General features: G+C 42.8%; 2 protein-coding genes across 2 annotated transcripts in view; both read left to right on the plus strand.

Annotated features, from left to right (window-relative positions):
• T265_00046 (hypothetical protein) overlaps positions 1-4,322 on the plus strand; it is a gene marked incomplete at both ends in the record, with an annotated part of 88,648 nt that extends 84,326 nt beyond the window's left edge. The window contains 2 exons of the mRNA XM_009163703.1: positions 848-1,177; positions 2,898-4,322. Coding sequence (XP_009161967.1) covers positions 848-1,177; positions 2,898-4,322 — 1,755 coding nt within the window. The remainder of the gene's footprint in view (positions 1-847; positions 1,178-2,897) is intronic.
• Positions 4,323-7,571: 3,249 nt separating this feature from the next.
• T265_00047 (hypothetical protein) overlaps positions 7,572-21,983 on the plus strand; it is a gene marked incomplete at both ends in the record, with an annotated part of 54,213 nt that continues 39,801 nt past the window's right edge. The window contains 3 exons of the mRNA XM_009163704.1: positions 7,572-7,714; positions 8,153-8,218; positions 10,820-10,860. Coding sequence (XP_009161968.1) covers positions 7,572-7,714; positions 8,153-8,218; positions 10,820-10,860 — 250 coding nt within the window. The remainder of the gene's footprint in view (positions 7,715-8,152; positions 8,219-10,819; positions 10,861-21,983) is intronic.

Genomic DNA, 21,983 nt, shown 5'->3' on the forward strand with positions numbered 1-21,983 from the left:
AAGGGAGAGCAAGTGTTTTTGTTTTATAAACTCTCAGTTCACCAGCTTTGAAACTAAGGGGCTGTGAAGCCTGAACAGGCCACAAATTTGCATTTCTACTGAACTTCACTAAGGCTTTTAAGTCTTTTTCGAATAAGTAGTGGTTCAGCTACGTGGAAACGCTTATCCGTTTGATGCTATAGCCAATCCACCTAATCAACTACCTTTTGTACTAGGAGAACGTCAGACATGTTTTGAAACAGTCAGATGATGTGTGCTTCAGTAAAGGCAAGTGTCTCCTTTGTTCATATTTAACTTTCATGTGTATAGTTCACAAAAACAAGCACAAAAATGTAGTTCTAAATGTGGAAGCTTACAAAAGTATCCAGTAAAATAAGCTGAACAGAGGTCTACCCAATTCTAAAAACTGTCCGAATAGAAAATCCGTCTTGGAAAGGGCAGCGAACCGGTCTGCAGATGTGGACCGAGGATATCAATATCATATTTTATCGGTATCCTGAATGCAGTAAGATAATTGGACTGGTTTCAGTACCACTGATAAATTTGGTTGACGCTCTGTTACAACCTCATATCGGTTTTATTCTTCTTGGAGCCTAGTCCCTGAATCTCCAACAAACGCGGTACCTACTTGAACGTCACATTTTTGCCACAAAAGTCATGTGCAGGTTATTCTGGTCTTGACGTGAGACTAGGCTGAAATCCAACTCAGAGGAATATGTCGGTTAGTAAGAGGTACGGAATTTGCAATTGTAGGGGGAGGGGGGCATAACAAAGCCTGTCGTCGGGGTTATCCAGGGTTGAAATTTCAATAATCAAATTGAAAAACGTCGCCCTTATTTATATGAAGCTTATCACCAACCGCTTTCTTCTTCAGCACCACGGCTATCCTCATTCAGTACTCAAAGGTACGGCATTCACAGGGACGCGGACTGTACTCAACCAACGACTGAATGAGCTACGTGCACTCAGTCGATCGAGTGGGGGGTCTACAATTGGAAGTTACCCATCCACTGTAGGTGTCGGTGGTGTTAGCGTTGCTGGAAAACGACCATTGGACGCCACAGTAGAAATACTGGCTGGGACGCAGCCAAGTTTGGCAAAAAGGATATCCAGTGGCAAATCATTTACCCCAGTTGGTCTCATACAAGCTGGACTACTTGGAAAAGATAACCCACAGGTGAGTTTTGATGGTTTCAGGCGTAAAACTGTGCTATTATTCGTTACCAATGATTTCTTTCGATTTGGAAGATTCTCACAGTTGTTTGGTTAAAAGACAACCTGACAGCACCTCATAAATGGATGAATTTTCCAGCCCACTGGCGTTATGGTTCAACTGTGATTCTTGTCCATTAATTTCTGTTTCCAAAGGCATCATCAAAGTGCGAATTTATCCATACTGAAACACATGTCAAGGTATTACATTGATCGAATTGAAACAGTTTCTGGTATCCTTCTTGATTGATGTCCTTGCACTTATACCTGTTGTTTTGGCAAGGATGATGGAGCCGTGAAACATAAATTGCAATGATCCCGCAAAATGTACGCCTCATTTCACCGGCACTTACAAAAATGCTGGAAAATCCAACTCGCTACAAAAAGGCAGGCACACCACATGCAACCTAAATCTGATGGAATATCTTGGTAACACAGAATTATGGCAAAGTCCGAGAAATATTGATAGATGCATTGCAAGACCAAAGTGTTTCCGCTCGGGGGAGCAGATTTGCCCTGAAACAGACATTGGGACGTTGTTTTTTTCCTAAGATCGCTTCAGATCCTTTGAGACCAGAGTAGGCAATTGCAGGTCACCATGAGGATAACATGGCCCACATGGTGAAGTACAAGCAGACGCGTAGACGAAAAACGGTCACTTCTATCTAGACTAGACGCTCTGTATACATAGCCTTCGTGAGGATGGAGAATGCAGTAGGGGTTAAAAGCTGAACTCCAGCCCAATGGCATGCGTGCCTGCAATTATGGTTGATCTAAAAATCCGTGCCCTGGAAATGACACTGGACAAGATCATGTGGCCAACCCGTGGCACATTATGGCTGACAGAATAGGTTGGATGGTTCTGATCAAAATAAGCTCGACTCATTCAAAGACGAATGTCTTTACTTCTAGTTCTTTTGGCGTGCTTGCTCGAATTGCTAACTGAAAAGCCACAGAGTCATCCATGGTCTTTTGAGCTGCCTTAAGAAACGGTTGACGCAACTATTTACTCGAAGATTTCACAAGCCCTGTTCAAGCCCTTACGGCGCGCCTACTGGCCCAGTCGAGAGATTTTTACTTGCGTGTTTTTCAACTCACGGACTGACCAGCTGACACCTCCCCCAGTATTGATCACTCTACGTCATATATTAATCTACAAGGTATACTTTCCCGCTACAGCCACAGGGTACTGTGTACACTAAAAATACTTAAGAGTCCGAAGTGTACTAGAAACGGCTATCTAGCCCCGTTTGGAATCAAAACTGTTTTATTGATCAAGACAGAGAGCTTCTTCTGACACACAGTGTACGAATCCACACTTTTTACGAATTTATCACAGTCCCCTGTTTTATTTTTCATTTTTCTCCTAAACGACCTATGACACGTGAGACTTGGTATTGAGAGTTGCATATGTCACTACTTTTGTCAGCATGTTTCACTAATGGGTTGCAGTGCTCGTTAGTTGTACTTGTACGTTTGATTAGTGCATACTGAAAATTTTTCAAGAAGGAATATTTGTCCACTGACATCCTCTCAAGTGACACCAATTCAGTCATCATCAGGTTATACATATTTCTTTCTTCCTTCAGTTAACCTTTCAGTCTCAACCTTCTCCTTGGACCAATGAATATTTCCATACGCTTAACCGCTCTCACTCAATATTCCTTTTGACTTCCTTGTCACAGGCAATTCTGAATAGCTTGTGGCTAATCAACCGAACACAATTCAACATTGGTGGAACTCAGAGACACCGCAACTTGGTCTGGGGTCAATTTCAATTAATTACAGATGATGCAGGCGCTAAAGCAATTAAGTTCACTCCTCTGTTTGAGTCGGCTGAAGTTCGATATTGTCGAGGCTATGGCGGCAGTAAGGGTGCGGATGTAACCTGTCGATCTTCCAGCTCCGCGCAGACTTTAAGCTGTACAGGAGCGGCAAAGCGTCAACCACTTCCATTCAACTGCGTAGAGCTCTTTGAATTGTATGCGAATCTTCGACCACCAGAGGCCCGCGGCGTCTCAGAACCGTTTTACTTGTGCCCAGATCCAGGTTGGGAGCAGAACCGCACTTGGTTTAAGACCAACGCAGCTGGATCCCAACTTCTTTCAAGAATACCACGCTTGTTGGGTTTGAAGCCCACACGTGAGCCAATACAGCCCATTTTGTTGTCCATGATGTCGTCTGAACAGTCTCACAATGACCCGTATGATCTGAATAGAGAGGGGGTCTTTGAAACCAGAGACAAACTTCATCCCATCTCCATTGTCAGATCATCTCCCTCGCTTCAAGATAAACTTTCACTTGAACGGCAACAACATCCATCATCACTAAGTGGAAACTTCCCTCCACTGTGTCCTCCAAACTTGTCTCCGAATATTTTCCACCTATTTCCGTTCATGTTTCCTCCCACATCAGACACCCCATCAATACCCACAATAGGTAGCACTCAGCACCCTTACTTTCTACCTCCCAACATCTATTCAGCTCTTTCTAATTTGACACCTCAATCTGATTTTGACTACCCATTCCACAACAAAAGCAGCAAATCAGATACCTCGTTAGAACAACAAGAGGCTGATGATCTGAGTAGATCAGGACTATCGAGCCTACGCAACATGGGAAAGTCTACCGAATCCCCAGAACAACAACCCAACTCGTCGCGTTCGCAGCCTGAAGCGGACATAGCTACCTCTAGCTCTGACTGCACCCCATCGCCAACAAATGCAGAGAACTTGTCACTTTCAAACGCATCACCAGTGTTACTTTGTCCGGCCTTGGGAAGGGCCCATAGTCCTCAGCAAGAATCAGCGCATCAGATGACGAAGATGCAAAAGACTTCCAGTACACTCTGTACTGTGGAGTCTTACAGTTCGCCTAATTCTAACGAGTCTCACACCTCCTCCAGGCCACATTCAGCGGCAAGTCCTTCAAATCGATCAGCCTCTTCTTGTCCTGCAGGGCACCAGGCAGTCACTTCGGATTACGTCCGTTCAACCTCCTCAAGTCCCCACTCAGTTGGTCACAATATGCCGACAGACACAAGTTCAAATTGGCCCCAAGATGTCCTGAACCTAGCACGCTGTAAACAAGAAGGTTCTAGTTGTGCCTAGAATCTGAAAACGTAGTTGGTCACAATATACCGACAGACACAAGTTCGAATTGGCCCCAAGATGTCCTGAGCCTGGCACGCTGTAAACAAGAGGGTTCTAGTTGTGCCTAGAATCTGAAAACGGAGATCATTTCAAACTACTTCCATTTCTGTTTTAAACTTCAAATACCCGAGCACAATCAGACGATCATTGATGCTGACCCCTGACCGCACTACTGTACAGTTATGCAATCTGATAGGCATTTAAAGGAGTCTCCCGCACCAAGACCCAACACATATAGACCCACTACTCTTATACTAATCTGAGTAGATTCCATACATACGAGTAACGAATTCGTTCTGTCTTCGTCCTACCTGCAGAGAAGATACACGAACATTCACACATATACCCATGTAAGCACATATGCGCACCATAGACGCATACACATACACACACGATGACCGATGTTCCCCGTTCCTTTTTTGTCATTTTTCGCTCATGTGGCCCATACTTCAAAGGTGTTAATGACCCCTACCAAATTCGTGTGTGCAGTGAAACTTGGGGCACTACAGAGCTATTAATTTGAGTAAAGTTGCCAAAGTTTCCTCAAATTTTCTTCGGTTATAAAAGGACTACGCCTAAGGGCGAAAATAATCACTGTACCATTGTTACACCCTCGCGGAGACCATCGTCTTATGAACTTCTAGACAGATTCGACATCATGACTCTTCAGTTAGGAGGTGAACACCATACCGTACGGTCACTAGTGGCTGATAGGAATTGTGAGTATATTGCGCAGTAGTCAGGCTTTCCACTTGCCCAATCCAGATAAAATGAGCAAGGAATAACTTAATTTACTGTCTCTCAATCTAATGACCCTGTTACCACTGCGACTGCACTAAAACTGTATTAGTTCAGGCTCTTCATAACATGGCCAACTTCATAATGTGACCGAATTTAATTGTGCTTTTGAGATCGCAGTAAGCAGGGAGCCAGGCAGTTCGAAACCTGGCATTTTTATTGGTTCCAGCGTGCAACATATTGTAGAATTTTTGTTGATTTTATCCTGAGGAGGTCCGATGAAGATGACTTCGTTCTCTCCAAGAGGTTTTGAACTAATTGATGTAATCGGAAATAGCTGTAATTTGTTGGTACACTGTGTATACTCAGCCGGCTATGCCGCTTCAGCCATTCCACAGTCTGCAGTTCCTTTCATTGTAATCAAACCGTAATATAGCGCCAAAACCAGACAGAACATTTTCAAGTCACTGCATGGTGTTGTACGTTGAATTGACCAATGGCGCACACAATTCTTAAAAACCTGTGTCCCGAATCAGAGAAGGGATATTTCTGCTATTCTGCTTGATAAGGCCTTACATAAAGAACGTCCTCCATGCTTGAATCAAGACATGAATTACTACCTGGAAGGAAAGAAAGAGCATCATTCACTGAGTGCTGTGCCGTCATGTATAGGCTTAAAGAAGAAAACTCCCGAGCAGTCCTTCTCAGTTTCGCACTTTTTAAAGCCCATTAGGAGGACAGAATGCCCTAATTGACATCAGTCTTGTTTTGTGTTTGGAAACCGAATTTGGCCAACATGTAAATTAAGATAGTGTCGACGGACGAAGAGCAATGATTAGAAATTCTGCGGAATCTCTTCGGGTTCTTTTTTGTAATAATTAAGGTTGTCCTAGCTGCAGAACTTTGACCGGAAAATTCACTCGAGTTAACAGTATTACTTTCAAAGATTTGTGCGAACGCCGGTTCATATCTCCAGTTAAGATTTTACGTACAGCCGCTCAGTGTTCATCTAATGGAGAAAAACGCATAAAATCTGAGTTCACATCATCTAATGAGAAAAACGCATAAAATCTGAGTTCACAGGCGAATTTAAATAATTCTAAATAGACAGAAGACTGAAAATTTGTAAGCATTGTTGTTTCCATCGCCTTGTCCAAACTGGTCCGGGGTTCACAATATTTTAAGTTGCTGAATGGCCGAAAGGTAAAGCGCAACTGATGTGGGTACCTTATCGAATAAACATTTTTCTTCGCCGTGATTGACTTATACGGCATACACTAGGTGAAAGTCACAAACATAATGAAAGATTGGTGTCTGAAACCAACCGTCCTTAGTGTTCTGCAAAATGAAACCTTGGAAACTACAGGAGCTTGTATATCATAAATATTAGTGATCGCAAATTGAGTTCTTTTCTAAATCGATCCAAACTTTGAGTTCGGATTTTCTGGAGGAGTGGCAAGATAAACCAAATGAAGTGTGAAATTGTTAAAGGAAGCATACTGATAAATATTCCATCGTTTTAAACTAGCTGTGGGCAGGTTCGCGCGCGCTGTGCGTCCAGTAAGCGTCTGTAAGCAAGGGAAGCAACAAAGAATGCCGACAACGAGAAAAATCCACACCAAGCGTTGGCTGAAATAACTTTACGCTCAAAAATTGTGAGAAAAATCATGCTTTTATATCTTGTGCGGATCGAGTCCCATGCTGACATTCTGCCATCCCTGTGGTGCATTTATTAAGTCACTAGTGCCCAAGGAAAGGAAGAAGTTAGTACGTGACCATCCGGGTGAGTAAGACAAAGGTTGTGATCCCCGCTGTGAAGAGAGAGCTCTTCTAGTGTAATGAAAGAACTGGGATTCTGAGGTGGCCCACGTATGTCAAGTGGACGTACCTGCGTTTTTATTCCTGTGCTGTAATAATATAATATAGTAATAATATTTTGAATCCACATCTTTTATTGGCGACAGTCAGAGGGATAGGAAGCTATATTGGTATGCCCAATACACACCAGACAAGTGCGTAAATCCAAAAAGTAAATCTTAGGCAAGAGAACATTTTACCCACATAATCAGTGGTACCATAAACAAGAACAACATGATGCTATACCTGAGGTCCTTGTGCAAGCTGTTAAATCAACTGTCAAAATTAGATCACATTCAAAACGTTGTGAGTCACGATGTGCATCTCGTGTTTCAGCTTTCTCGTCAAAAAGTCCATGAAAACAATTTGAATTGGTCATTTGCTCGGTTCGAGTAGTAATTTTGAGCAATCTTTTAACTACTAATTGTTCATGAAAGTAATACAGATACAAAAATGAATTCTGGAATAAGATGCCTCCTGGTTTTGTCTGAATGCCCAAATTATGAACAAGCCCTCACTAGTTACTGGTATGTCCGAATACCTCACAGAAGGAAGTCGGCTTTTAAGAAAAGCGTAAGTTGGGACGTCAGTGAATTTAAGTTTGCAGTCAGCATGGCCAGACGCCAACACTGTTCTGAGCGTTCTCGAAGCTTACTGCGTAGCCAAAGTGTGCACTCAGCTTCAGACGCAGATACACTCAGCACCACCAACAAAGCCAATCAGACTCAAACGGGAAGCGTGTTGCGCCATTTAAAGTTTGTAAAGCACATCCACCCTTTGAATGCCCTCTCATTTGGACATGAGTTTGGTTTTAACGGGAGACTCACTCATCTGAATCCAGCCAAATCTTTCGTTTACTACGGGTTTCTTCAACGAAATGCGTCACACCAAGCTGTCTAACGTTCTAATTGATACAACATTCGGAATATCGCAATAAATTGCATAAGGTTGCTGAAATTTTTTTGCCAATCTACAACCGGTTTAGGGCGCATCAGGTAGGTGCAGCCGCCGCGGTTCCGTCAACCTTATACTCTACCTGAACTCCACTTACACGAAATTCGACGATCACACCCATTTTCAAATCACTTGGGCCTTCACAGAAGACTTGCTTGAATCCCAGCTGAATCTCTGCCTCATGATGTCCTTCAACCAAATGTGTTGCACCAAGCAGACCCATTTTTTAGTTAGTACAGCATTCAAAATATCGTAGTCCCTTCAGGTGAACAGCATCACAAACAAGAGGCCCAGCTGGGATTGAGGTGAGTCTCCCGTGGAACTCGAATTAGCATTTGGAAGAGTATTCTTCGGGTATATCCACATTTCTTTCGTTTACTTTTAAGGTTGCTTAAGAAGAGGTCTTCATAAATGTGCCACCGGTAAGCTCCTCATCCGAGAAACTCTAGGAATGATGATGATGATGTTGATGATGATTACGATGTTGGTGGTGTTGGTGATGATGGCGATGATGGCGATATAATCACCAGACACTTAAGAAATTAATTTAAAACACACCCCATACCTATCAACGAATCCCGTTGACTTCAGAGGCAGAACTACAAACTTTTAACTTGAATAGGAGCTTAGGGACCTTCAGACATAATTTTGTTAGCAGTAATCAACATTTATCTTTCTTCAGTCCACCGGTTTGGAAATCTAGATTCGTCGTCCTTGTTTAACGTGAGAATTTGTTAAAATCTGTACAGGGTCCCATACTTCTGCCGACCGACCGTGCCAATTCAATGCTACCATGTGGCAATGTGTGCGTTAACTATTCAACCGCCTCCCAATAGGGTTGACATTTCTGAGGGTGCCAAAGATTGACAGCATTGCTACTGAGCAAAACTAAGTAGTTGAAAAGGAAAATGAGTGTCCTTGGCGAACGGCCATTTGTCTAAACCAGGTTAATCCTGTGCCCATCAAGCTTCGGTGGTAGCATTACCGAGAATTCCCCTGCACCTAATGAATTTTTTGAACCCACCAACTGGGCGACGAAATGAAATCAGGTTGCATGTAAATGTTCTAATAGGTGAATTGTGCATCGCATTAAAAAAATATGGGCATTCTATATTTCGAGTTCAAGTAAAAGTACGATTATGTTCAAAGTAGGATGAGGCCAGCATTTTTATTGGTTGAAATGTGTACCAGAATTTGTCATTTTATGCAGCTGCTATGACCGGTATCAGTTCTCATTCTCCAAGGACTTCCGGAAAACATCTTTCTTCAACAGTTTTTCTGCACTACTCGATGCTTTCGACATTTCCTAAGTTCATATATGGGTTTGGGTTGACATCAGATGTGAGAATGTTTGTTGGTACTAAGTCTTCTTTTCAAAATGCTGAACGTCAGTCTGTCACAAGGTCCTCTGCAAAAATACCTTTTCCATAGCACACCCAAGTAAATGTGCAAATCAGCCACAGCGATTAAACTGTTAGCCCTCCCAAAAAACGCTACTTCCCAGGCCGTTACTTTTGTTCTTCCCGGTTGGAATCTCACGGGACATCGTATTTGATTTCATTCAAACTACAAGCAACCTGCAAATTGTCGAGATGAGAGGACAATCGCTTCTATAATGAAATGTACACACAAAGTCGGGATATTGCCAAAAATATTTTCTTTCCACTGTAAGGAGAGAGAGATCTGGTCCTATCTTATCCGCAGCTTGTTTATGCTCTTCCTATATTCCAACCCTCCCTTTTAAAATTCCACGTCATGTTTCACGAATTCAATATATAAAAAGGCTATTAATAAGCATACTGGTTCTACTGAAGGCGTTATTCAAGTCCGTCTAAAATCCACTCTTTGTCCATTTGACTGCACATAAACTTCACCAGAAATTCTACCATCTCAAAACCATCGCAATACACTTGAAAGAAGACGAAACTATCACGGCAAGGAGTTACAGAGAGCTACTGTGTGTTATTGGATAAAATGGACAGGGCTTTGCAAGGAAGTTGAATTCACCGGTAAAAAAAACTCGGAATGCGAAAAGCTAGACTTATTTAAAATTTACTTTTAAATCCAATTTTAGTATATATCCTTTGGGAGAGCAAGCTTTGACGAATCCCCTTCACTTCAGATTGGCTTAGTTGGATTTGTTTTCGTACACTTCATCATCAATTTGAAGGTCTACTGATTTCACACAGCAAAATATCGGCCACTAATTTGTGCATCTTGAACTCTATGAAACATTCACATTTCCAATCCAATCCGTGATTTTACAGGATGCAAAATAGTATCGGCAAATATACTAAAATAGGATTTCTGTTATCGTTCGCCGGATGTACATCTAACTGGGTTCACCAAAATGTCATAAAACTTCTTACGCACAGACGAATTTTTTGACATTAACGCACATTAACGCCCCGGATTTCTTCTGATTGAAAAAACGTCAATTCGGTTGGCCCCTAAAGCACATTAGGTCAATATTCTTGGAGTCTGGTCAAGTTATTGGCATATCCTATTTCTTCGTTTGTTTAAACCAAAACTGTAGTTTCTATGATGGTCCTTTTTCACTCAAGTCTCACGCTTTTTGACGAAAATAATGGAGAACTAATTGTAGGTTTTTGTTCCACAATTTCCCAGAATGCCCGTTCAAATAATACTTCCCGTGTACACTGCCCCCGTGAGATGAAATCTACTATATGAGCTGTGATCTTGGTACACATTGGATACGAACAGATAGAGTAGCAACTCAGCAGCTGAGTATCTCACCGCAGCTAGAACAACTGAGGTCGTTAGTTTTTACACCTTCCATAACTGTATCCACTAAGCGACCGCCTGAACATCTGGACAGTTGAACGCCGGTCCGCCATAACGAGCTTCACAGTGAGCGAATTTTTAAACTCTTTTGATTGTCCCAGGAATACTCAGCCTGAAGTGAACAAACTGATTCCGTTTATAGGTAAGTTACAGTTAAACTGAGCATAGATTTTATATGTAACCGCCCGGTTCATTGTGAATCCTTCTAGAATCCGTAGTTTGCATATCCGTTGAGCTTGATCCAATATGAATGCGGTCACCCAGCCTGTTATAGTAATATTTTTTCAAGAGTCTCACCACACTACTTTCCTGGTCAGAGTAACTTATGTTCTGGAACATTCCTGTCCCATCAGGGTGGCATACAGACACCAAGGTACGGATCAGCTTGGTCAATCGTAGCTTAGTTGACTGGTGGGCGTTCAGTATGATAGTTCGCTTTTGGATTCATCCAGTAATGAGCTCAGCTTCCGGCCCAAGCTGCTCACTTTTTCACAATGGTGAACCCCACCTTGTTGTAGGCAATGGCAACTATCGAATCTAAAAAGGGGTTTCTCCAAATCAGACAAATTGCAAATAACCTATATCAATTCGTCTTCCTTGTAAGCCATAAACCAGTGACACGGCCATCTGAAAGCGGCTCTTCGATTTTTCTAAGACAAAAACTCGCAAAACTAGTAAATAACTCTGATGTTAACGATAGGTTCCGGCTGAATCTCCGGTTTGAGATATTATCCAACTAAATGTACTGTATTATTATATATTGCACTATATTTCCCTTTAAGGAAAGCACACATCAGATGGTTGCTGACATCCTTTTGATAATCTACCACCGATTTAACTTCTCGAGGCCCATCCAGTGTGCACAGTCTGCGAGTTTCCGTCAGTTAAGTTTGTTGTGTGCAACTTGGTGTATTTCGCCTACTGGGTCCAATAGAACGTCAACTAAAACGTCAGACTGATAGCAAATTGGGCCTCCACCTATTTTATGTACGCCAAGAAGGGCGAAATCGATCACGAACTGTCGAAGGTGGTGCGTTCCGCAACTAAATCTGGTGCTTTCGTCCCTTTTTGTTTATTTGACCCTCAAGGCAATCCAAACATAACTTTCCTAGGATATATCCTGGTGTAACTTTAAGGAAGTGGAAACTAGCTTAAAAGGGAATCAAGACCTACAAACAGCCTTACTCCCAAGAAGTACTTCCATTTGCGCTTCCTGATGTAGTAATCCTCTTTTTTAAGGAAAGTTTCCACTTAGCAAAAGAAGAGGAGGCTTTGTATATTTCCGATTTTGCACATTGTTGGAATACCTTGGAAGGAACTTAACGATCCACTTTCATCCTGTGTCAACGAAATCTTCCAGAAGTACAGTGAGAAGCTCTTTGCATCCACAATATACCGATATGTGAGATGAAAACCATTTGTGTAGCTGACGGTTTTATCTACCAACCCGATCTCATTTCTTTCTTTAGCAAAAGCTGAATGAAACTATCCTCACTCACCGAAACACATCAAGACACGACAGGTGGTGATCACCTTGTGACTGACTGCTTTTCTCACCTATAAAATAATTGTAGGATGTTTTGCTAACGTTCTGTTCACAAAACTGATGGTCTTTTGACAAAAGGAACCAAGACTGTGCCCTAAAAGAGCGAAAGTGGGCAGTCGAAAGAATGTTGGGCATTCATTGGGTGGAGACCTATATACAAGTCAAATCGTACACGGGTCGGTAAAATAGAAGTAAACCTAACGGCTGCCGAAAAAGATTTTCACGCCCTTGTTAGAATATCGTCTTACGCACTACATCATCCTCAGGACCAGTATGAGTGTCTGTTATTGGCATTTTTAGGAGTAAGTACTGCACCACCGTGAGTCCTAACATTCTGAGTTCCGCCCATCTGATCATGACTCTCTGTCCGGTACAGCAGCAAGTAAAACAGGAAAGGATTTCTACAGTTATTCAGAAAGTGAGACGTGCATGAAGACGTTTCCGCGGCGGCAATGCCCTAATTCATGTTTACTTTCGGTATATACAAGCTATGGGTACTTATTCATAAGTTTGTTACACAGTTATTCAGAAAGTAGTATGATGTGAGACGTGCATGAAGACGTTTCCGCAGCGGCAATGCCCTAATTCACGTTTACTTTCGGTATATACGAGCTATGGGTACTTATTCATAAGTTTGTTATGCCTCATGGGATTTGTAAATCAATGCACACTTGTTTGGGCGAACGGTGTTGCAACCGATCACCTGTGACACTGAAATGTTCTAGCGCAGCCCCAACTCACATGGCTAAAACCAAAACCTGAGTATCGGACTAGATTCGCTCCCCTTAAATCTTATGTTCCACAAACAAAGGCCCTGATTGCGGAATGGGATTGTTTCTACCGTATCACAGTTCTCAAATGATGTTGAATTCATTTAACTGGATATAGTTGACCAACAGTCAGTAGTAATTATACCGAGGTTAACTTTTCCGTAAATTAATTTAATAGATACTATCCTTCGTCGCAAGATTTTGTTCAGTCGAGTTCTTGTGATAATGAATATAAATCAGACGGTTTGTACAAACAGCCGTTTACGCTGTCCGATGTAGCTGATAAAAATGGTAACCCAAAATACTAATAAAATCATATCGAGGCGACGAACAAAAACCATTTGCCATAAAGTGATCAGCGGAATCCAACATGGTCAAACAATGGACATGATACGTTCATTGGTAATGTGAGCAAATTCAGAAATTCGAATGGAAATTTCGTCCTGTAAGTGGAGCCACTATATACTGAAAGGCCGAGAAGCACTATGAAGTTCTGTACAGAACTCCAGGGAGTTTCGAACCCGCGGCCTCCCAGCCAGCAGTTCGAACGCAACCGTCGTCGATGCTCACTGATGACGAATTCCAACGAGGATGAAACAGCTGCACAGTGCTTCCCGGCTTTTCAGCATAGACTGGCTTCACTCGCAGAACGAGATCTTCATTCTATGCATTATGTTTTCCTATTGCACTATTTGTCCCGTTCAGATGTCAGTTGGTGCATTGTAAAAATCAGTGTTTACTGAACAGGATTCAGCTGGAGCACCGGTCGTGTTGTAAAAAATTGAATGTATGGACATATAGACCTTTTGTCTGTCACTTCCTTAACACAGCTAAGCTGATGCATCGGTCCATTCATGTTGGATTTCTTTTGGTATTCAACTGTTAAGTGTCAGTTTAATTCAGAGTGGTGCTTCCAAAGATAGACAACAGTATGATGAAAGGTCAAAGGGCTGTTTTGCTAACCCGATATGCTACAAACCGCTGCCCAAAAGCCAAAGTTTGTTAGCTGTCTCCTCCCAAACAGCTACCCGAGAAACGCTTGACCAAATGATGGAGAATTTGGACATCTTGGAAATCTCCTTCAGAAGGCTGTACAAAAATGGCTTGAAGTCAACATGTGTTGTTTTTTGTTCCAGCGTACAAGCTTGCTTGTAACGTCAGCAGGTGGCAGCATTGACACATTCGAATGCAGTGATTCGCGAAAGCCGAGTCACTATCACATCGAGCAGCAGCGAGGCGTGGGAGGGGTGAGCCATGGTGCAGAATGACTAGGTAGCAAGGAACTCCGAAGAAATGGTTAGTGGAGCGTAGCTACTTATGAGATCGTTCCATACAACAGATGTCTGGTTGTCCTACTCAGATTCTGAACATGCATCAAGTGTTTAACTCAGTGATCCGGAGAGCCTATACAGCAAGTCATTTTTCTGCCCAAATGACCAGATGTTTGTGGCTGAATGATCAGACAAACAAAAATCTCGGAACGGGTTGTCGCATCGGGAATGTCTCATCCCGTTGAAGTATTGATGCAAACTACATGCTCATAGTTTCACATAAATGACTTCACAAGGAGGTTGTACAGGAGCATTCGCTCCCCTATAACCCTAGTGAGTACGTTATATTCTGATCATTTTGGCCCACGGATACTTCTGTCCGAATAATAGCAAAGTTTTAAGCTTGAATTTCAAAAGTGGTGCAATTTTATTTCCATGATTTAAAGTCAGTAAATAGAAATTTTTACTAACGGGCTTGTGATCCATAGTCTAACAGCGGAAGATGGTCAACTATAGGTGACTCCGGTGAGAATACAAAGCATAGTTGTGGAGTGTGAAAAGCTAAGTAAATTTTTGCATTCATTATTCTGTCACTCTCTGTTTTTTTTATGATAACCAAAGGTGAGGTATTAAAGGAGTCAGGTTTAGGCAAGGTCTGGTAACAAATCTGGTAATTTATTCTACTTCACAAAATCAATTCTCAATGGTGAACTGACAAGAGCTTTTTTCTGCAGTCATAGGAGTGCTGCACTTGCGGACTTCAGAAAACATTTACTCTACCTCTGTTTTGCTTTCTTGAGGCATGAGTAGCTCACACCAGGCCCATAGCCATTATCGTCTTCCCCGGAAAGAGGCGTTCTAAATTATTCCGTCCAGTCACCATTGCAGCAGTTAAACCCATTCCCGCTGTGGTAAAAGCCCGGTAGTATTGACCGTGGTCGCGACGGTCAAAGTTATGTGGAGGTCCAACACATGCTTGTGTCGGTATGACCCATTAGGTGGCTTCCACTTGCAGGTTCATTTAAATGAATTACGTTGATTATCTCAAATGGGAGTGAAGCTCAAATCCAGTGCTTCCCCTGTTGGTGTGAACTCACCAGAGTACTGACGCCAGTACAGGAGGACGACTGTTCAAACGAGTATGAATACTGCAAATCCCGAGATCACACCCTGCTTCTGCCTCTCTTGTATTTCCATTGGGCATCTCAGAGGCTGGGGTTAGACGAGGAACTGTACAAAAACGTGCTGATTTTGCCCAGGTCGACACGACCAGATTTTAGCCGATTTTGGCAGACTTTATCAACTGGACCCAACCACAATCGGTGTCACTGATTGTGTGAGGTCGTCCTTTTTCAGACGAACACTTGTACGACACCTGAGTCTTTGGTATTGCCATGCACTATTTATTCAATCAGGACCAGGTCACGTGACCCAAAAGGCATAATTAAACTCGTAAGGTTAAGCAGGCCTATCCTAATGACCTACAGGTAGGAAAATCTGCTGTTGATAGTTGTGACCGCATCTCAACCAGAGAGCTATTGTCACAGCAACACGCAGTAAACCATGTGGTTTAAGACAGAATAAGCCCAGCATGGTTGATTTCGGCCACTGAAGAAATACTGTTATTATCAAGATGGCGAATCAAATGGAGAACCCGACCGCATAGACACATTGGTAAGAAAAGAAAGAATCTCGCCTCAGAGACACTTGTGTGGTGCAACTACATGTGCACAGCGAGCACTGTAAAATCCTTCGAAGTTTGGACGACCACTGAAGATTTTTTCAACCGGGAAACACTGTGAATTCCTTGTGGTCCAAGATCAGACAAGCATGTACTTTTATAAAAAATCATCTGCCCATGACAGAAACCTGGTTTTATCTTTTACGGGTGCAAGGCACAGAGTTGCTAACTTGTAAACGAACATTTAACCAGATCACATTAGTCTGACTACCACAGTATGTCTAAGTATCCGTAGACCGAAAAACCCCGGTATTGACCTACGGCCGTTTAGGCCTGGACATTTTAACACAGCTTCCTTATGAGCTAAAGAGTAAAGATTTATATACGATGGGTGGCTCCCACTTAAAAAAGCAAACGGGTTCCACCGTTCAGGAATTCAAGCAAAAAAAGTAAATTATAAATAATCGGACACACTAGTAGATATGAACATCCACCTTTGACTGAATCTTATAGGTGGATATTCGCGAAAACAATGGAAATCGTTAACTGAAATGGCAACTGAAATGGTAATTGTTCCTTCTAAGGAACCATTTTCGTTTCATCTCCGCAGCATTAATATAATAATTAGGACTCCCTTGTTCGTGTCACAATGTGAGCAAACCGAAAATCTATTCAATTGTGGCGCTACGTGTTTGTGGTCATTGACCTTTGAAAATCGGAATTTTCGTTCTGGGGTTGAAACGGGCGAAAGTTAATCATCAATATTCGTTGTTTCACCTTCATTTTAACGGCATCAGAACCGGATTTGTCGACCGACAGTAGTCAAACCACTGAAAACCTGCTCACTGTTAAAAATTTACAAACGGTTTGCGCGCAGCCGAATGTAGTGTAGAATGCACGTCACTGACGCCATTGTAAACCCCGGTTCAGCGGGAGAATATGCACAGGCCCGCCACAGGCCATTAGCCGGTCTAAAATGAGGGCGTAACACTCGGTGCCACCAATGATTACTCGCGACATTCATTAATTCCTTTAAGTCGCAGAGTAATAGTACACCTCCGCAGTAAAGTCTCATTTAAGTATTCCCGGTAGCTAGCCATTAAAATACAGTCGAGAGGGTGATTGGTAATCTGGCGATATTCAAATAAAACTGTGTTCAACACCGTCATCCTTGGGGTGGTTATATCGAACGGATAGTCAACAGGAAGTAAAACAAACATCGGTTTCATTTGACTGCGTTTATCAGGTGAACCTTTGCGTGTGCTGGTGATCCGCAATGCTGATCCTGCCAAGTCACGTGCCCCTGCTCATTGCGCAAGTCCACATTATCAAGGGACCATTGGGTAGATTCAATCCCTTTCTAATGATCTGCTTGTTTTCCAGCATAACAGTGCGTCGAGGCTGGAAGATTTTCACGTTTCCTCTGATATACGTTCTGCGTGCATTTCATTCGACTGCAAAGTCTTCCCATGACATAAAATTGAGGTCATTGTTGTTCCCAACTTATATGAAGACACTCAATAGCAGCATTCCTGAGTTCCTCGACTCCCAAACTCCATTCTGCATTTTATTGTAGACAAGTTCTTTTGGGATGCTAGTTTTAGCCGTTCGCTTCAAGCTTGACAGAGCTAGTTTGGCACTTGTTTATGTTCAACTCCAACAGCCTTTGTTTCTTCTATGTTTGGGATTCTACCTATCCATTAGTGTAGTCACTGGTTGATCATGTTCAACTCCAACAGTCTTTGCCTCTTCTGTGTTCGGAATTCTACCTATCCATTAGTGTAGTCACTGGAAGGACATCCGTTCGGGAACTCTCACAGGTTACAGCGCCTTTCAGTGGCGAAGACAGTGAAACAGCTCGATACACTGCAATCTTGGTGTCAATGCACAGGTAACCGACAAAGGTACATTTCTTAAGACGACTAGAGGGCGCGCTGGATTTCGAAATTCGTGCGTTTACTTCAATAGTAATTGTCAGGTTTGTAGATCATGTGTAGAAATATTTGTATTTAGGCCCAAAAGAGACACCCCCGAATTGAAAGGCCTTGTTCGCTACAGACTACGAAGCCAAGACACGGTCGTCTTCAAACATCGGCATACGTATGTTGGGTTTGTCTAGCATTGTGTCGGCTGGCAAGCGTTTTGGAGCGAATAAAAAATCATCTAACGGCTAGTGAATTAGTATGCCAACTTTGTAACGACAGAATACTTTTAGTCAGATGGTTGTCAAATAGGACTTGAAGAAGTCTGCGGCAAGAACACAGGCCTGATTCATTCTGGTATCGGTTTCGGGCTTGTTCAAGGTAGGTGTTACGTCCCAGACCTGAGTCTTCATCCAATTATGTAAGGCTTTCATATGGTTGATAAATTTGCTTGGACAGGCTTACTTTCGCAGGATAATCCAAACTGCCAACCTGTTGATTCAGTGGAAGGCTCCGGCAAGGTGCACAGACAATCCAAAGAACGGTTTGTTCACGAGATTATTCTTGGAGTTATCGTGTGGGAGAAGTTAGTTGCATCGTACTTCGATCACCCCGAAATCCGTACTTCTCTATAGAAACGTTTCTTTCCTGCCCGCTGGTTGATTGAGCAGGATACGATACATGGTCTTTCCTATTCTGTAAATATAATTATTTCTATGATAGATGTCCGTCTTCTGGCGACTCCACTACTTCTGCATCCTTGGGATCGTTCAGAAAGTCTTCCATCCTCCAAATTCTGCATTTCAACTGCAAAAGTATGTTCTGAAGTGTCGGCCCTCCCAGCCTGAACAGTTCATGGTGTAAGCCGTCCCTTGGTGGTTCTGCGGCCGTAGGTAAGTCATCCAAATAGGTCTTCACTTTATGTTGGAACAGATGGGGAATTTAGCTCAAATCAGCATGTCTTGCTCAGGTGACCAGTGCTGAGCAGGGAGTTTCAAAGCTTCCAGAGTCTTTCTATCAGCTGGGAACATTTGACCTCGCTCCACAGATTTTTGTTAACTCTCCTAAAGGGATTTTAGTGACACCAGTGATCCCTGTACGATTGGGATTCTTCACTTTGTTCGGTCCACCATTCATTTTTTGGCTTTCCACAGAGAAGTCAGATGCTTCATCCTGGGGTTTGAGTTTCTTGCAGACTTCTATGTTTGATGGACCACGGAGTGATTGACAAATGTAAAGGTTTTCTCTTGAATCAAGGTGGATGTCGATGAGTTATTCTCACAGAACCAACCTCGCATCCGTTCTTGTCTTACTCCGCCTGTGCTGCACACAGCAGCAGCTTGAATTCGATCGTACTTGGGCCCATTGGCTTTCTAAAGTGTTTGGGATTTGGTCATCCGCCAGTCACCACATTAGAACTTGGCAACACCTCGGTGCAGTCTCCTCTTTATTCAGTCTTTTCACCTCCAAAATGGACGAGTTTCCTCTGGGCTCGCGCGATGAGGCAATTCTACCATTGCGATGCATAATTTAGCACTCACCAAGCAGTGATGCGTATTTCTTTCAGCTTCACGTATACCTTTTGTGATCACCACCCATCGCCACACATCGACAGAGTCGATTGGGCGCCCGTGTCTGATTCATGTGTTCTGCAACTGCGAATTCGACATCATTGTTCAAGTCGGCTTTTTTCGTTGTTTCACTCTAAAGGCCAGCATCCGTAGCTTGTCAAGTCAACGAGAACGTTGATCTCTCAACCTGGCTGTCCGTTCTTAGCCAGGATAGTCCTCGCGTTCCAGGTTGCAAATCGTAGAACTGTGTATAGTTTGATAGCTGCAGTCGTCCTGTGAGATCTTTAGCTACCCGGAACTTACACCTGTTTTGCCACTCTTTACAGTCCGCGGTGATTGCGTGAAATAAAGCATTTTGGCTGCTACCCCTGAAACTGGGGGGCTTATTTTCGTAGAACTATAGTTTGATAGCTGCAGTCGTCCTGTGAGATCTTTAGCTACCCGGAACTTACACCTGTTTTGCCACTCTTTACAGTCCGTCCGCATTGCGTGAAATAAAGCATTTTGGCTGCTACCCCTGAAACTGGGGGGCTTATTTCGGGTATCCAAACTCGGGGACTTGACTTCAAAGCGACTCCACAAATTCCGCAATAGATCTCACTTTTCAAGAGATGCAAAGCGAATTTACAAGAAAACATACTACTCGCATGCCTTTCTCATCAGTAGTATCACCGTTACACCCATTGACGTTCCGGATGCAGACATCCATTGTGCCTGGATTCTTTTACCACGTAACTTGTTAGAAGAACCAACAGTTTTGGGAAGTAAATTAGGGTGGTGCGGTACTTGAACTGAATACACACGACGGAACGGAGGGTCGGGTTTTATCGACGATTACGGTAATGGTTGGTTTGGTTAGTCTGATCTGACACTATGTTCAGTCATTGGCGTTAGGGAAAGGGTTGTGCATGGTAACAAATAAAAAGATACGATGGGGAAAATTCTGCCTGATGAAGATATTTCTGTCATTCCTGTGTGCAGTCCTCGAAGACATTGTCAAGACAGATAAGAAAATCCATCGTTGGCTTTGGTTGCACGATTCCATGAAGGGAATAAATTAAACCTGTTTTAAATAGTTCTATGTGTAATCCCCAAGCTCTTAGCAAGTTAAGTGGTACATCATCAATTAGTTTTAGCCTAACCACTTCTCAAACAGGTTCTATTTTTCCTGCATAAGGTCACAGTACCAGATAAGTAAACGGAGGTTTGCCTCGTTCATTTACAGAAGACCCTAGTCTTTCTCAAAGAACCACCTTCCAACAAGGTGTATTCATTTGCTGGAACACCGACTTTCAGAATTCGCATCATGAATTGCGTAATATGACGGTTTTTTTGAATGTTTTATGGCCGGTTTATTTGATTTATTGAGACTTAGGTCTAAAATAATCGAGAGGGAATGAACAGGGACTATTCCACAGACCGAAATGTCTGGGGCTGAAGGATAAATCAATGGAATTTTTGTCCATGAATGTTTCTGTTCAGAGGTATTTCAGCTTCGGGCAGCTCACCGTGCGATCTGTGGCAAAAAGTCCCAATTTTTATGGAAATAAAATGTATTAGCTTTTGACGAATATTTCGAGAGCGTGAAAGTTGAGCACCTTAGGTGATGGCCAGGTGTTCGTCCGTGGACGACCGTATTTTGAGCAGAGTGCCTGGGGTTGAAATGCCTATAGGTTGAAATGCTTCGATTCCCCATAAATCTGAGTTGGTTAAAACGAACGTAAAAATCACTGAACAGTAGGCAATCGACCGCAAGTCTGTATTCAAATAGACCCTATACACAAACCTTTGGACGAATGTTTGACACAAATGTCAAAGGATGGACGAGAAGGCTTCTTGTGTCAGTTTCCTAAAGGACAAACCTGCACCGCTCTCAGAACACGAAAGTGCTTGATCCGGATCGACTGTGCTTTGTCAAGCATTCATCTTAGTGCTACATACCATCCAGGTGCTGCAAGGCAGATGGCGTTTACACGAATTGCGTCACTTCTCTCTTCATCTGAAGTCTTGCCTGGACTAGGGTAAGTCGCAGTTTGAAGTGGTCAGTGCCCCCTAAACTTCTGACCCGCCGGTACATCCGGCTACCTTTCCACACATTCCGAAATGGGTTAGAGGGGTGAGTTGTGAAGATTGAAGGCGAAGATAAACCCTTGTCCACTTCATTACGGAACAACTCCATCCCGCAGGGCATTTGTCCAGCTTGTTCGACAATCGAAAACAAGAGACCATGCGGAAGGGGATGGTTCGTTCCACCTAACGTTTCGGCTACAGTTCGACAGCAAACATGGGGGAGCGGAACCTACAAGAGCCGTATTATTACAGTCCTTAAATAAACATAATCAGATGCTGAACGCAATGGTCCATCTGGCGTGAAAATCAGCTGGGGTTTATAATAACACAACACAACGCTCAGTTTCTCACCAAGTTTATCGTGGCCGACCCGTTTCAGTGATGCTGAATCCGCAATAAGGTATAAAAAACGTTACGCATCTTCACAAACAGTT

This window comes from Opisthorchis viverrini (assembly GCF_000715545.1).
Source record: "Opisthorchis viverrini unplaced genomic scaffold opera_v5_1, whole genome shotgun sequence".
Taxonomy (NCBI): domain Eukaryota; kingdom Metazoa; phylum Platyhelminthes; class Trematoda; order Opisthorchiida; family Opisthorchiidae; genus Opisthorchis; species Opisthorchis viverrini.